Source organism: Fundulus heteroclitus, unplaced genomic scaffold (assembly GCF_011125445.2).
Source record: "Fundulus heteroclitus isolate FHET01 unplaced genomic scaffold, MU-UCD_Fhet_4.1 scaffold_53, whole genome shotgun sequence".
Lineage (NCBI taxonomy): Eukaryota > Metazoa > Chordata > Actinopteri > Cyprinodontiformes > Fundulidae > Fundulus > Fundulus heteroclitus.
Window position 1 is genome coordinate 2,169,601 of NW_023396956.1, and position 16,243 is coordinate 2,185,843.

Consider the following 16,243-nt stretch of genomic DNA (forward strand, 5'->3'; position numbering starts at 1 on the left):
TAAAATCAATGCATTTGTCCTTGATTTTAGCAGGTAAATAAAATATATCTGCCACCAGAATCAGATTTTTGCTCTTAAAAAGAGGAACAACTCGTCTCCATCGCCTTATTTCAGGTGCATTACATCTAATTATCTTATTCTAGGGGTAAAATTACTCCTTCCATTGGCAAATAATCTTATTTACCTGCTCAAATCAAGGACAAATACAGTAATTTCAAGAAAAGTTTACTTATTTTTAGTTCTGTTTTTGCAGTGCCGTTCTCAATCAGAACCAGAACTGCACTGCAAAAACAGAACTAAAAATAAGTAAACTTTTCTTGAAATTACTGTATTTGTCCTTGATTTGAAAAGAGATCTAGAAGTAAAATCTTCTTAAAATCAATGTATTTGTCCTTGATTTTAGCAGGTAAATAAAAATTATCTTGCACCAGAATCAGATTTTTGCTCTTAAAAGAGGAACAACTCGTCTCCATCGCCTTATTTCAGGTGCATTACATCTAATTATCTTATTCTAGGGGTAAAATTACTCCTTCCATTGGCAAATAATCTTATTTACCTGCTCAAATCAAGGACAAATACAGTAATTTCAAGAAAAGTTTACTTATTTTTAGTTCTGTTTTTGCAGTGCCGTTCTCAATCAGAACCAGAACTGCACTGCAAAAACAGAACTAAAAATAAGTAAACTTTTCTTGAAATTACTGTATTTGTCCTTGATTTGAAAAGAGATCTAGAAGTAAAATCTTCTTAAAATCAATGTATTTGTCCTTGATTTTAGCAGGTAAATAAAAATTATCTTGCACCAGAATCAGATTTTTGCTCTTAAAAGAGGAACAACTCGTCTCCATCGCCTTATTTCAGGTGCAGTTTATTTAATTCTCTTATTTTAGGGGTAAAAACACTCATTCCAGCGGCAGATGATCAAATCAAGGACAAAAACACTCATTTCAGAAACACTTTACTTACTTTTAGTTCATTTTTTGCAGTGTTGTGGACGGCAGGTCCGACCCGAGCAGACACTCTGACCAATTAAGCCAAGCATGTGTTACTGCATGAAGAGCAGAAAGCCAAACCAGTAAACGGGGGGAAACCAGAACCCCCTGTTAGATCGGACCTGAGGACACCCAGAAACATTCGGAGAGAGATTTTACAGGGCTGGATGCAGGAAGTCACTGGATTTACGAACATGTGGTACCGAACAGGAGGTCAAGTCATCTAAAAGTGTCTCCAGAGGTTCTGGTTCTCCTCGGGCTGAGATGGGCAGAGGAGATCCAGAACCCAGAGTGAAGTCTCTGCATGAAACTGTAGAATAATGAAACCAGGAAATAAAGACGAGTTCTTGTGCCGCGGAGTCTCCAGAACGCCTTCGGTCCCTTTTTCATCGCCGCTCCGGCCCGGTTTCAGCCCTGATCGGAGCGCAGCAAGTGTTCAGAAACCCGAGAAGGAAGTCTGCACATGTATTCCCACTCCTCCTGCTCTTCATCATCATCATCAGCAGCAGCAGCAGTCTGGGATGACGCTGCGGCTGCAGGCGGAACCGGAGGAGGTGCCGGAGAGGCGGGCTCCTCTGGAACGTCTGGAAGGACCTCCTCCTCCTCTTCTTCCTCCTCATTGTGCTGCTCCGGCTGGCCGAAGGTTAAACTGAAAAGGTTCACATCCTGTCCCACCGCCCCCTCCTCCTTTTTCTTCTCCTCCTCCTCCTCCTTTTTCCTCTCAGTTCTCACCCTTACCAAACTGTCCGCTCTCAGAGGGTTCTGCTCAGCTCCAGGCTGAGCTTGTGTAACAGTCAGGTCTTCAGGCGGCAGCGCTGAGCTTTCTGCCGTCTCCTTGTAGCAGGAGGTGGATGCAGGTTCAGGTTTGGAAGCCAGAGATGAAGATGAGGAGGAGGAGGAGGAGGGAACGTTGCTGCCCAGCCGCTGAGTGTAACACGCCCCAGAGGAGGTCTCTGAACCGCACTCGTCAGTTTGGTCTGAAAACAAATGGCTGGAGCTGGTCCCACCGACAGGGGGCGCTATCAGCCTGACGTTCAGCAGAGAGGGCAGAGAAGCGCTGTAGATGATTCGGTCTTCATCAGATCGGTGATGGATGGAGATCTGGAGGAGGAAACAAAGATGAGATGTTTTTTTTCCCCCCCTCCAACGGAGAGTAAAAACCCTATTTACAGACACATTTCAGATATTTCACCGAGTGCATCAGGAACAGAAATCTAAATGTTTCAGGATGATTCAATGTGGAGGAATTAGGTTTATGACGGGGGAGTATATAATATGCTGTATGTAGTAATTATTCTGCCGTCCAGAACACCAGAGACGCTGAATACAAGCAGTAAAAACCAGAGCTTGAGGGTGAAAAATCACTGAAATCATAATAAAATATGCTAAAGAAATTGGAACCATCTTTTTATTTCCCCCCCCCCCATCTTGACATAAATACAACAGCTGAAACCTGAAAGCTGAAATACGGGGCTTTAGGAAGAAATCTGCTCAAATCTAAGCCAAACCAACAGCTAACTGGAAACATCAGGAGCAGCTAAATGCATGTTAGCCGTGACATTTTCACAAAATAAAAATCCAGATCTGCATTATTGGCCATTAGAGATGCAAAGCGTGACCTTTCAGCCTTAAAGACTTGGGCTTTATATTTAAGTATTGTTATAATCAGTATTGTTATAATATAAATGGCCAGAAAGGCATATTAGCATATAGGCTAATGCTAGCATTGTTAGCCAGCTAGCTAGGAGCTGCATGTCTATAGCAGCAGATTTCAGACTAGAGCAGACAGAGATCTGCTTGTTATCCTTTATACTGGAAAAATACTACTTTATTTATTCTATATTTCTCCTTAACTGTAGCAAACAGAAACTATTATAACACATGTAACAGTCGGGATGGTTTATTATTTAGCAGCTGAAGGAATAGTTGTTGCCTTTCCTGCCTTAAATGCAACCAACTTTATATTTAATTTGGACTTTTGTGTCCAATAATAGTGTAATTTTTTTAATTTTATTTTTAAGGTCATCATAGTGGGAGGATTTTATACCAGCTCCTGCATGAACCTGAGTTACGTGAGCAGCAGGCATCTTTCCAAAGGGGAAAATAACACAAAGTACCACAAATCATTCACCGGAAGCTATAAGGCCTCCGCAGATGGGCGTTTTTTTTTTTTTTTTTTATGTATGAGTGTTGCAGACCACAGATAAACCACAACCTATGCAAGTTTAAGTTTCCAATCACAGTGCTGACATGCTCGCTCATGTTCTTTCCTGTTATTCTCGCACATCAACAGTATTTCACACAATCCGAAATCCATTAACAAAGAAAGCAAAACAATCCTAATTTCTATAGTAGCAGGGCGGCGTTTTAGATGGTCAGTCTGGGACGGGTTGTAGGAGAAGTAATTGGCGTATAGGAGGCCCGCCATACCTGAAACCTGTTCTGTTAAACCTCCCTGTGAGGTCAAAGTCAGAGGTTTGCTTTCGGTGTTCTTCCTCGAACTCAGCTTCCTGTCAGAAACCACGGCTCTGTTTTTTTTATTTTTCACAGAATCGCGAGGCAGGTTTTCTGAGAAACCCTCTAATGTGCCGGTTTTGTTACTGTTCATCCAAACTGAGGCGTCATTTTCACCAGACACGTTAATCCCTAACAAATAAACACTCATTATAATACATTTTTCATCAAATTAACATCGTACACAGATTAATGACACAGAAACCTCAGGCCTCAGAATAGGATGCTCATTTTTTATGCTAGCCTCCAGGTAAAGCGACTCCAGCATAAATCAAGGCGGTCGAGGCTGCAGCCGTCCCTGTTGCTGGTGGACAAACACTTTTTCCTTCCACCTAACTTTCCATCAATGCACCATAACTTTTCACCAAACTAAGCTCTGCGTTTTTCTCCTCTGTGAGACAGAATCACCAAAACTACACGAAATAAAAGGCTTTCATTGTTTCACTCTGTATGACGAAGCTATAATATGAACGATGCACATATAAATCTTGCTTCCATCGTCACCACATTTCTAAATCCTAGTGCCGTTTAACACGCAGACCCAGTTATGTTCCAGCTTCAGGTCTGCAGGCGCTTCACTCACCAGGACCGATGGCATCAGGTGGCGCTTCAGGCAGAGGAAGCCGGTCCCGTACAGCAGAGCGAAGACAGCGATGACGGCCATCACCATTAAACACATCACTGTGGCGACGGCTGCGTCTGCACGGAGGAAACGTTTCAGCCGGTTAATCCTGAGAAAACAACTTCATGGTGGCAGACACCGACCGACTTAATATTTTAGTTTAATAACTGAATGACAGCACAGGCCTACAATGATTAGTGAGCAAAATATGAAAACTAAAATAAAAAGTTAATCATATTTAGTCTTCTTCCCACCATTCTGTTTAATTATTCTAACCATTTTTATTTCAGTTTAACTAACGTATTATTTGGACTATAAGGCACACTTAAAATCCTTAAATCTTCTCAAAGATTGATGGTAGTCCTTATCTATGATCACTGTTGTTCTTACTGACTGATTTAATTTGGTACAATGCGCTCCTAAATCTGTTAAAATGTGTAAACATGACTTTAGTTAGCAACGGAGCCACTCCACAATGGATATCAGGAGCATTACGGTACACTGTCTCACTACTTGATAGGACCCCTGAGCTGTCTACCAGACTGCCTGACTGTAATGTCTAAATTAGAAGTGTATTCATGTAAGGCAGCCTGGAGTACGCACTAGCAACAATAAACCTAGTAAGTTAATTCAATATAAAAGTTTATTTTGTTAGAAACAGGGCAGTGTAGTCCAGCTACTCTGTCCTCCCCACAGAGACGAACAGAGAGATATTTAATGCGCCTTATGGTCAGAAAAATACGGTAACCTGGGCGCGCTCGTGGCGCAGCAGGTAGCGCGGGTTCGAATCCGCCCCGCGGTCCTTTGCCGCATGTCTTCTACCCCTCTTCCACCCCCCCTTCCTGTCAGCCTACTTTTATAAAAATAGCGAGCCACTAGAGCCGCGAAAAAGCCCAAAAAAAAAAAAAAAAAAAAAAAAAAAAGAATACGATAACCTAAATTTTTTCTGTTCCATCTATTCTCTCCCCTCGTTAGGAAACCAACGGGCTCTCTGATTGGTGCTAATTACAGCCGCAGCATCTAAAGGAAGCAAGGACAGAGCAACACAGCCAACTTATTTAGATCAGAGACGAATCTTATAATTTATTTATTTATTTATTTATGTTTTTTCACTTTCTTTTTTCAAATATCACATTACACATGTCAGCTTACATAATAATATATATGATTTAGCAATGGCATCTAGGTGTTATTCGAGTGTATCTGTTGCTTTATGTCTGTTGGTTGTGCTGTTCTTTTTGTGTCTCTTTCCAGGTGATGGAGCAGACAGAGGACATTTTATCATTCTCTTCCTTTTATCTCCTCTTTCTTTCACCTCTACTCTTTGTTTTCTTTTCTTTCACTTTTTGTTCTTCCTTTACTCTCCCATTGTCATGTCCATATAATTTGAAATTCTCCTTGCAGGAATCATAATAAAGCTATTTATAAGCACAAATCAAGCGGAGCATTATGGCGAAAGCTGTTTGCTCCACTTGTAAAAGCAAAATCTGTCGAGCTCCATCTGGCATTGAGACATCAATTCCTATTGCCACATTGCTAGACAGGACACTGGGTAAAAAAAGATCAGAGACGATAGCTGACCTTTGGGCAGAGATAATTATAAAATAAATCTGGTAAAACTGACAAGAAAAAACAAAAGAAGTATTGTAGCTGGCTCCTCTGGGATCTGAATAAATACAGCAGATTTACGGCTAATTCATCCAGTAACCTGGTGGAACCACAGACCTGCACCTCGGCTGAAGCGTTTAGGAGAACAGAGAGACGGCTCCCACCTGAAGAAGTGTTCCTTGGGATGGAGGTGCAAACAGGCTCGCTGAAGTTAAACTTCATTTTAAACTGGCTGTCTGAGAACCGGAGGGAGAAGCAGTACTTCTGGCCCGGGGCCACGTTGGTCTCATTGTGGGCCGTCAGGGACTGGAGGGTTAGGACCTGCAGACGACATGGATGAGAAGCAGGTTACACGTTAAAGTTGGATAATTCAGAACCTGGGAAGCTTTCTGTTGCAGAATTGACTGATTCCAGCCAAATATTCAGAATAAAAAGGTGTTGTGTGACGTTCAGAGTCAGTTTAGGTAAATATTTTCTGTCCATATGTCTCAGGAGACACTTTTATCACATCAACACGCTTCAGTTTTATTCATAGTTCTGGATTATTGGAATACACTGCAAAAACAGAACTTAAAATAAGTAAAATGTTCTTAAAATATGTGTATTTGTCCTTGATTTGAGCAGGTAAATAAGATGGTTTGCCAATGGAATAAGATTTTTTACCTTAAAATAGGAACAACTCATCTCCATTGTCTTATTTCAAGTGCAGGATGTCTAATTATCTTATATTAGGGGCCAAAATACTCATTCCATTGGCAGATCATCTTATTTACCTGCTCAAATCAAGGACAAATACACATATTTTAAGAACATTTTACTTATTTTAAGATCTGTTTTTGCAGTGTAAGGCTCAGATAAAATGTTTGTTTTATAGAAACATTCAGAGTCCAAGCTGATTGGATAGGAATCCGTTTTTGGAATGATTTGCCAACGGAAATAAAAATAGAAACTGACCTGAAAACATTTAATAGAAAGGTGAAACATTGGCTGAAAAAAATCAAATATGTGAACATTGAGTCATTATGATTATGTTGGATGTGAGGTGTTGTTTTGTGTAATGTTGTTAGGATTGTGTAAAATGTTAATGGTTGTCTTTTATAATGTATTTTATATATGATTGTGCAATGTGAGCTACGTTTTAGGAAAATGGATTTTATAAAGGCCTGACTGTGGACTGGAGTTGCAAATTAGCCTATAGGCTAGAAACCTTTCATGCAACACATCTACACATTTTGTTATGGCTCTGCCTATTACAATTATGAATGTAATAATGTGCGCTGCATTGTCCCTGACAAATAAACTAATAAAAAAAAAAAAAAAAATTGAGCTCCTTTTAGATGAGTTTTTTCACATCAACACGTTTCAGTTTTATTCACACACTGCAAAAATGGATCTAAAAATAAGTAAAATGTTCTTAAAGTTAGTGTATTTGTCCTCGATTTGAGCAGGTAAATAAGATTATCTGCCAATGGAATGAGTATTTTGACCCCTAAAATAAGATAATTAGACATCCTGCACTTGAAATAAGATGATGGAGATGAATTGTTCCTATTTTAAGGGCAAAATTCTCATTCCATTGGCAAATCAACTTTTTTACCTGCTCAAATCAAGGACAAATACACTAACTTTAAGAACATTTTACTTATTTTTAGATCCATTTTTGCAGTGTAGTTCTGGATTATTGGAATAAGGCTCAGATAAAATGTTTGTTTTATAGAAACATTCAGAGTCCAAGCTGATTGAGCTTCTTTTAGATGAGTTTTTGCAGACAGCTGCTAGTTTCTGTATTCTGCCAGTTTAATTTAATTTAATAACGTCAGGCGCAGCTGTCTCTGCTCCTCCTCAGCAGGACGGCCTCCTTTTGTGTTATTTTCCTTCTCCAAAAAGTGGAAAACTTCCTGTATTTGAACCCTGAACCTTGCAAACAATCGCTCCATTAGTCTGGCTGAATGGATTCTGTGCATTTATAGTCGGTCCCGTGGTTCCCCCCATGCTGCTGCTGCCGGCGTGGGGTGAAGCGGCGCGTAGAAACCACACCAAGATGTCGTACTTCCTGCTCAACAAGTCGTCGTTTCACTTGTTGTTTAATCTACTACTTCCGCTGCTTCTGGGGTCTGGTGATGCTCAAACAGCTGCGAAAGGAGTTTTAGATAATAAAAACCACAAACAGGTCTGACTTGTGGATTTTGCTTCTGGATGTTTCTCTGGAACGGGACGTCGTCTTCTCACCTGAAACCTGTAGCAACAGGCTCCCAGGAAGCACGTCTATAAAAATGTGAACACCAAGATGATGGTGTGGTGCGTCAGCGACAGATTTAAGCTTTAGCAACAATCAGACACACGTGGATTTATTCATTTAGCAACAAGTAAAACGATCCGTTTATGGTTTTTAAAGCTGCGAGGCTTTGAAGGTCATGGGACTCTACTGCACCTATTCCTGTGGTTATATTCCTGTAATTGCTTTAAAAAGAGATAAGATAAGCTTTATTGATCTCACAGTGGAGAAATTCACTTGTCCCATCGGCTAAATAGTCAAAAGTCAGAAGAAGGTGTCAAAGTAGGTAAGTAGAATCAGTTAGATACAGTTATACAGCTATATACAATATACAATTCTGTACACTCCTATGTATAAATATGTTATTGCACATATCTTATTATACAGTTTATACAGGACTATTGCACAGGCTTATTGCACAGTTTATACAGTTTATACAGGATTATTGCACAGGCTTAATGCACGGATTATAGCACCTTGTTTAAATAGCTTATTGCACATAAGTTATTACAGTTATTGTTGCAGCTATGGTGCATGGTTGCAGTCGTTACTCTAATAGTTACACTTATAAAGCTATGATCAGGTAGCAGCAGGAATGAGTGACCTTTATAACATAATAATATAACACAATAATAATAATAATAATAATAATAATAATAATAATAATAATAATAAACACAGCACATTATTGCACGTAGTTACTGCAAAACACTTGTTACAGTAATTGTAACAGTTATACAGTTATATGTATAGTCCAGAGATTAAATTTACATGAGTTGCATGTTATTGTACATTAGTTATTGCATGTTAAAAAAGTCCCTGAGCTGTCTGTCTGCACTAAGGCTCATAAACAAACAATGAATTCCCGCTTTAGGCTGCTACAGTATAAGTGGTTAATGCGAGTTTATGTTACACCAGTTAAATTAAACAGGTATAATTTTGATATACCAGACACATGCACAAAATGCTCTGACGAAAAGGGTACACTGTTTCATTGCTTCTGGGAATGCAGGGCAATTAGGATTTTTTTGGAGAGAAATAAAGCAAATTATAGAACAACTCGTTTCAAAAGAAATTCCTGCAATTTTTGGCTATGTAACAATTAGGGAATTAGACACGTCCTTTAGGTGTTGGTAAAATGTTTAAAGTGGGTTTGCCTCCACATGGAAGGGAAGACAGTTGCAGCAGTGAGATAATCTAACTTTATTACTTGTTTTAGAGTTTATATAATCATACATAGCATTAAGTACAGGTCAATCAGTTTAATACATAGACTTGTTTGTTGGTTGCACTTTATGTTCAACAAGGATTGATGTCCAATTAAATTAAAAGCTGTTCTCTTGAATAATATTCTGATTTATAGAAACATTAAAAGTTCTTGTTTTAAATAGTCTTTGTTTACAAACATCTTTATTTAGACGCCATTTTTGTTGCTTGTGGTTAATGCAGAGAAAAGTCATAATTGTAATTTTGATTGAAATATATCGTAGGCAGAACGCAATCATTTCTGCTCTGAGTTTAGATGCTGTGGGTCTTTTAGCAACTAATCTGCACAGCGAGGAAACAAAATGATTTGTTGTTTGTATATGTTTAAAAAAGACATGATAAATTAAACTGGAAAAAAAAAATCTTATTAAATCGCAATTTTAAGAAAAAAAAATGCAATTAGATTATTTTCCAAAATCGTTCAGCCCTAATATACGGTATGTATAATTGTTGAAAATAATAAAAACATTGATGGAAAAAAGTCCCTGAGCTGTTAAACGCTGACATTTCCTGCAGGTATCGTCACAGTCAGACACGGTAGTGGCAGCATTAAGCTGTGGGGATGCCGCTCTTCAGCTCTTACTTGATTCCAGTTCAAATTAAACTAAGCATGTTTTGGTTCTTATTCGTTACTTTTTTTTTTTTCAATCAAACTTTATTTCATTTATCGTTTTATCCTGTATCTGCCTGTGATGTGACTGCTGTGAAGCGCTTCAGTCCGCTGAGGTTTTTATAAACGTGATATTTAAATAATAAAGCTGTCTGAAACCTCCTGGTTGCATGAAGCCGTCCCACCAGAACCCCGTTCGGTACCTCGGGTTCCTCGACGCCGCTCCTTTTGATCCGAAGCTCGTAATGCAGCAGACTATAGATGTAGAGGTGGTGCTGGGACGGAGGCAGGAAGCTGACGCAGACGATGGAGCCGCACTGCGTGGCGTTGATCAGGGGCGGCGGCAGGTGGGCTGGAGAGGAGAAACAGAAGATCCGATGAGCCCCAACACGTCGGAGGATTAATCACTAAAAGGAACGGCTCCATTTCCAGAACCGCTCCACATGCCTCCACACGCCAACATCCGAGCTCAAGAACACCAGAATAAATAAAAAAGGACCGATCAGCATTTAGAGGGAATAAAAAATAACAACATATAGGAATAAAACAGAAGAGGCTCTGCTGGGGAACATGGTGGAAAGCCTGAGTTCTTTTAAATCAAGATTAAAAACACATTTGTTTAGGATTGCCTTCAACTGTTCTAGTTAACTGAAACACCGCTAGTTTTTTTTTTTTTTTTTTTTTGTATATGTTCTATTTTCCATCTACATTTTATTCCTACTTGCTTTTATTCTGCTATATTTTAACCATGCACTGCAAAAACGGATCTAAAAACAAGTAAAATGTTCTTAAAGTTAGTCTATTCGTCCTTGATTTGAGCCGGTAAATAAGATTATCTGCCAATGGAATGAGTATCTTTGCCCCTAAAGTAAGATAATTAGACATCCTGCACTTGAAATAAGACAATGGAGTTGAATTGTTCCCATTTTAAGTGGAAAACTCTTATTCTATTGGCAAATCATCTTATTTACCTGCTCAAATCAAGGACAAATACACTCATTTAAAGAAAATTTTTACTTATTTTTAGTTCTGTTTTTGCAGTGTGTAAAGCACTTTGCATTGTCTTTGTACTGAATTGTGCTATAGAAATAAATTTGCCTTGCCTTAATAAGGGAGCTGCTGCATAAAACTGACTGGACAACAACAACAGCAGCAGCAACAGCAGCAGCTAAGTCCTGCTATAATCAGATGATTTAAAGGTTCTGAGGACTCGACTCACCGATAGGAACGTATCTTTTCAGCTCGGCTGGCGGGGACGTCCGGTTCCCCAGGTGAGCCATTACCTGGACGTTGTACTCCTCCATCGCATGAATAAACGGACCAGTCAGGTTGCAGCTCTGCGGCTCCTGGACGCATTGGCAGTCCTTTACCGGGAACCACCGAGCGTCCATCGAGCTGGCGGACAGGAGAGCAAACAGTGGCGTTAAAATAAGAGGAATGAATGAAGTAGAAGGAATAAAATGCAACGGCGGATCAGTCAGGTGTACAGAACTAGCACTGAGATTTATTTTTGGTACGTTTTGTTGGAGGAAAACTGCTAAAAAACGTGATAAATGAAGAATGTTATCCTGACAAGTTTTGTTTTCATGACAAAGATTCATCAGGAGGAGCTCGTTAAAACCAAAATATGCTCAAAGTCTGCAGAACTTCTGCAGATTACGTCAGATTAACAGACTTTGATGATTGCTGAATTAGGACAGATGTAACAGGCTGAACCTGGGATCAATTCTTATGTTTCTGTTCCTTTTGCATTTAGAGTTTTTTACGTTTCTCGTGTGTTCAGAGGAGTTTGGCGCCGCTTTAGTGGAAAACTGCAAACTGAAATGATGCTTTGCTGCTTTGTTTTTGTCTCCATTAGTAAAAAAAATTCCTTTCTGCAACGTTTTTTCCACTTTCTTCCATTCAGAAACTGAAGACTTTGTTGAAGCGTCACCTGCAGCTCAGGTACCTTTCTTCACGACTCAACCACACATTGGAGAGGTGTCCATCTTATTTTTCAGCAAATATTTTTGTGTTGTTTATATATAATAACATGTTTTAAGCATTTTTATTTTAAACGGACGGTTATCCAGAACTTCTAGCCACAAAAACAGCGTTTTGGGACGACACTTTTGGATTTAGCCCCAACAATCAACGATCCTGAGTCAATGCCATCTGTGATCTTTAACATCTGAAAACAATATTATTATTATTATTATAGTAATTTTACTATAAAAGCTTTTATGACCTGTTGGCGTTAAACTCTCAGTTTGAATAAGAGCGTTTCTAGAAGCTTTGACCTTTCCTAAATGAGCTTCAGGCGTCAGAAGGTATCTAGTGTTCTTATTGGCTGCCCCGTTTCCCTGAGTCTGCCTCTGATTGGCCGATCCGGCCCTCGTGACGGCTCCTTATCCAGAAGCTTCAGCCTCGTTCTTTTTATTTTTCTGTGAAGTTTTATTTCTCTTCCTCCGTTTCCTCCCTTGTCCTGAAAAGTGAGGAACATGCGGCAAAGCCAGCGCCTTCCCGTGTGACTTTTTAACGGCCAGAACGACGGTTCCTAGTCTGATTCTGGACCACAGAGCAGGATCCCTTCTGTTCTGCTGGGCCAGTTCTGACCCAAAGGTGGTTCTGAAACTTCTGAATCTGCAGTTTCCCTCTCTGGAATAAAGGCAGCGAGTCTGTTTCTTTCAACTCCTGAGAGACCAGTAAGCTTTGGTCTCACTGTACCAACAGCTGGTATTGCACTGCAAAAAGAGAACTAAAAATAAGTCAAATTTTCTTAAAATTAATGGATTTCTCCTTGATTTGAGCAGGTAAATAAGATTATCTGCCAATGGAATGAGTATCTTTACCCCTAAAATAAGATAATTAGATATACAGATAAGATGATGCACTGCAAAAAGGGATCTAAAAGTAAGTAACATTTTCTTGAAATTAATGTATTTTTCCTTGATTTAAGCAGGTAAATAAGACTATTTGCCAATGGAGTGAGTATTTTTACCCCTACAATAAGATAATTAGACATCCTGCCCTGGAAATGAGATGATGGAGATGAATTGTTCTTATTTTAAGTGCAAAAATCTTCATTCCATAGGCAAATAATCTTATTTACCTGCTCAAATCAAAGAAAAATACTGTAATTTCAAGAAATATTTTCTCATTTTTAGTTCTATTTTTGCAGTGCTGTCATTGCTGAGCCGTGGGGTCGCTTCTCCAGCTGTTTTACACCGGCTTGTATCGTCAGAGGGAGTCGGGACGCCGAGGCGACAGCGTCCCTCTGAGAACACCAACGAAGGTCTTTAGGGCCGCAGGAATGGACGGACGTTAATTTAATCCACGCTTCTTCCCTTCGGCTCCATGTCAGCTGCTTTTCAGACGTGTTTACAGAGTTTAGGTGCAGCAGAAAGAGCAAACTAAGGGCTCTCCTGACGGCAGCAGGTTTGTTTCCTGATCCCAAACCGCCCCGGGCATCTCCAGCGGCCTCGCTGGGTGTGGCTCTCAATGCAAACAGTGACTCGTCTGCATGTCGTCTCTCTCGTTGGAGCAGAAATCACAACAGCCTGCAGCAGATTCCACTCAGACTCCTGCTTTAGATGTAAGAAAAACACACAAAAAAAAAAAGACACCGGCAGGTGAAACTCACGTTTTGGTTTTAACTCGGTAAAACGTCCCGGCGGGCGTTCCTGCTCCGGGTTGCCATGTCAGGAAGTAACCCGACGGCTCTAAGGTCACGGTGAGATTGGAGGGCGCTGGGAGTTCAGCCACAGCTGGAAACACAAGAGGAAATAAGGAGATGTTGTCATGGGAAAATACAAACAGTTGACAAATCATCACCACGAGCAGCTTCAGCTGATCAGGATTTCTTGTTTAACAGACGGAGATCTAACAGAACCGGTACCAGACTACGACTACAACCCAACGAGACTTAAAACCCTCTCTGGAGGGACGATACATCCCTGATCTTTGCCCAGATCGCAAATATTTATCCACAGTAGGGCTGGACGATAATTCAATAAGAATATTTATCGATCCATAGACGTATATCGACAATAGAAAACGAAAAAGGTCAATAGAATAACAGTTTTTCTTCCTTTTGCGTTCCAGCCAATCATACAGGTTAATATTACATCATTACATCCTCCCAGCCAATCACAACGCAGACCCAGGAAGCTCCGCTCCCCCCCCCTTAAAGTTGGTAGAATAAAGGGTTGAGTTTGAATTCAGTGTTTGTGTGTCTGTGTCTAAAAATAGGTTGCTAAGTAACAGCATAAAATGACTACGCTTAAAATATATGTTTTAAATTTGTCGATAATTATTAATCAATATGATATGATTTCTATTTTATCGATATGCTTTTTTCTTTTCTAGATCTTCCAGCCCTAAACAAAAATTCTCTCTCTCTCATACATATACATATATATACATATATATATATATATATATATATATATATATATATATATATATATATATATATATATATATATATATATATATATATATATAGTGTCATAATGAAAGGGATAGAGGCTTTTGCCTCACAATGCGACTGCAGAACTGAGGATCTGCAGCATGAGATCATCCAGCTTAAGCAGATTCTTGAAAGGAAGCAAAGTAGTGGTAATGAAAACACCAAAGACATTAGCAGAGCTCATCGTCTTTCTGCAGCCGTACAGGGAGGGCTGCCACCAAATGCTTAAACTGTGCAAAATTGCACTTTCTGTGCTAAAGTTAATCCAAACGGCCTTGAGAAGCACCATGATGAGCGTTTAATCAGTTTGTGTAGAACAAAGAAGGCCTAGGGCCATAAACCTGGATGTGTTTGCCAAAAAAGCAAAGTAACAGGCAAATAAAACTGTTCTGAAGCCTGGTAACCAGAATTATTAATGTTTTACACTAAGTAAATGTTTCTCACACATACAGTATAGCCTTGTAATCAGAATATTGTTCCCTGTTGGGAAATTCCTGTTCCATAAGCAAATATATCGTTTCTGTTTTTGCTTTTATTCCAATATGCCAGTATCTGCTTTTCCCCAGTAACTTTTGTTTTGCTTTAAATAAATTAATAAATGTGCACCTTATTCCTAATATGATTACGCAATAAAAAGCAATTATTGTTCAACTCAAAATGTTATTGGTTAGATCATTAGTAACATTAGAAACAACAGAATAAACCAAAAGTCATCAGTAGGCGTTTCCTTAAGTCTTTATGATAGTTTTCTACGGGCAGGTTTACCACAGCAGTTCAATAAAAACCTTAAATTATTTATTTTAGTTTCAGTGGCCCCACCTGACCTCTATGAAACACCTGCCAGGTGATGACCGGGCCTGTCTGTAGTTAATGAATGTAGAGTCAAGATTATGGGTTAACTTACCTGCTCTGCATCAAAATGTGCTTTATTTAAACTAAAAATAAGTCAAATCAGCTGAATCCCAGCCCTCCTGCTGGCTCCAGGTGTGCGGACTCACCTGTCAGAACCAGGGGCAGCCAGGTGAGAATCCACAGCAGCTCAGACATGACGCCCACATCTCAGTCCTCCTTCTTTAACCGGCATTACTCAGAATAAAACAGTAAATATACTCTTTATAGGGCTAAACAATAAACACTGATCGCCCCTTCAGCTTCGGTTAGCTCAACAATATTTAGAGGATCCGCTTTAGAAAAAAAAAAAAAAGCCCGCTACCCGGAAACGTGTCGCTAGCTTAAAAGCTCAAAGTAGCGTCGTCCGTATCGAGTGAAACTACGGAACCTGGAGCGGATTTAAGCCAGAAATTGGGGCTGTTTGTTTGGAAGTGAAGGCAGAAGGAATCAAAGCCGCGTCCACCGTGCAGGAGGTCCAGGAAATGCTCTCATAGGGGAGAAAAGGAGGAGACCAATCCTGGGAACCGTTTCTGTCCTCCTGCTGGCGATGCGTTCATGGACATCTGGTTATTTTCAAAACCCCTTCAGGATGTGTTCGAACGCCTTCTTAGCCAGAATTGCGACCCTGTAAGCAGCATATTTACGACTCTGCGGCCTTAAACGCACACATTAATTGATATAATTAAAAGATTTAGTTAATTAGTTTCTTTCTTATTGCCTTCATTTTACCACATGCGGATGTATACTTGAATGTCCGACTACACATGAATGCAGCATCTCATGAACGCGGCTGATGGGAAGTCATGTGACCTACCCAACCTTTTACTTGAACAGCTTCACAATTAAATCCTTTAATTTTAGAATTTGACAAAACTTTAATTTCTGGAAATCAAAATAAAATATAAAAATTAATCAAACACTGAGCCGCATTACTCCCACTCTTGGTACAGAACATTATTTATTAAAAAAAATGAACACAACAATGGGGAAAATGTGGGAACTTCAGACTTTTTATTCA

At 39.6% G+C, this 16,243-nt stretch overlaps 1 protein-coding gene across 1 annotated transcript; it reads right to left on the reverse strand.

The window, feature by feature from the left end:
* Positions 1 to 878: 878 nt before the first annotated feature.
* LOC105922568 (interferon alpha/beta receptor 2) lies at positions 879 to 15,784 on the reverse strand. The gene is made up of 7 exons (XM_036132718.1): positions 15,333 to 15,784; positions 13,507 to 13,630; positions 11,104 to 11,279; positions 10,088 to 10,236; positions 5,898 to 6,054; positions 4,087 to 4,202; positions 879 to 2,090 (listed from the first exon to the last, which is right to left on the reverse strand). Exons 1-7 carry the CDS (start codon positions 15,379 to 15,381, stop codon positions 1,398 to 1,400), a joined length of 1,464 nt encoding a protein of 487 aa, XP_035988611.1. The 5' UTR covers positions 15,382 to 15,784; the 3' UTR covers positions 879 to 1,397.
* Positions 15,785 to 16,243: the final 459 nt, after the last annotated feature.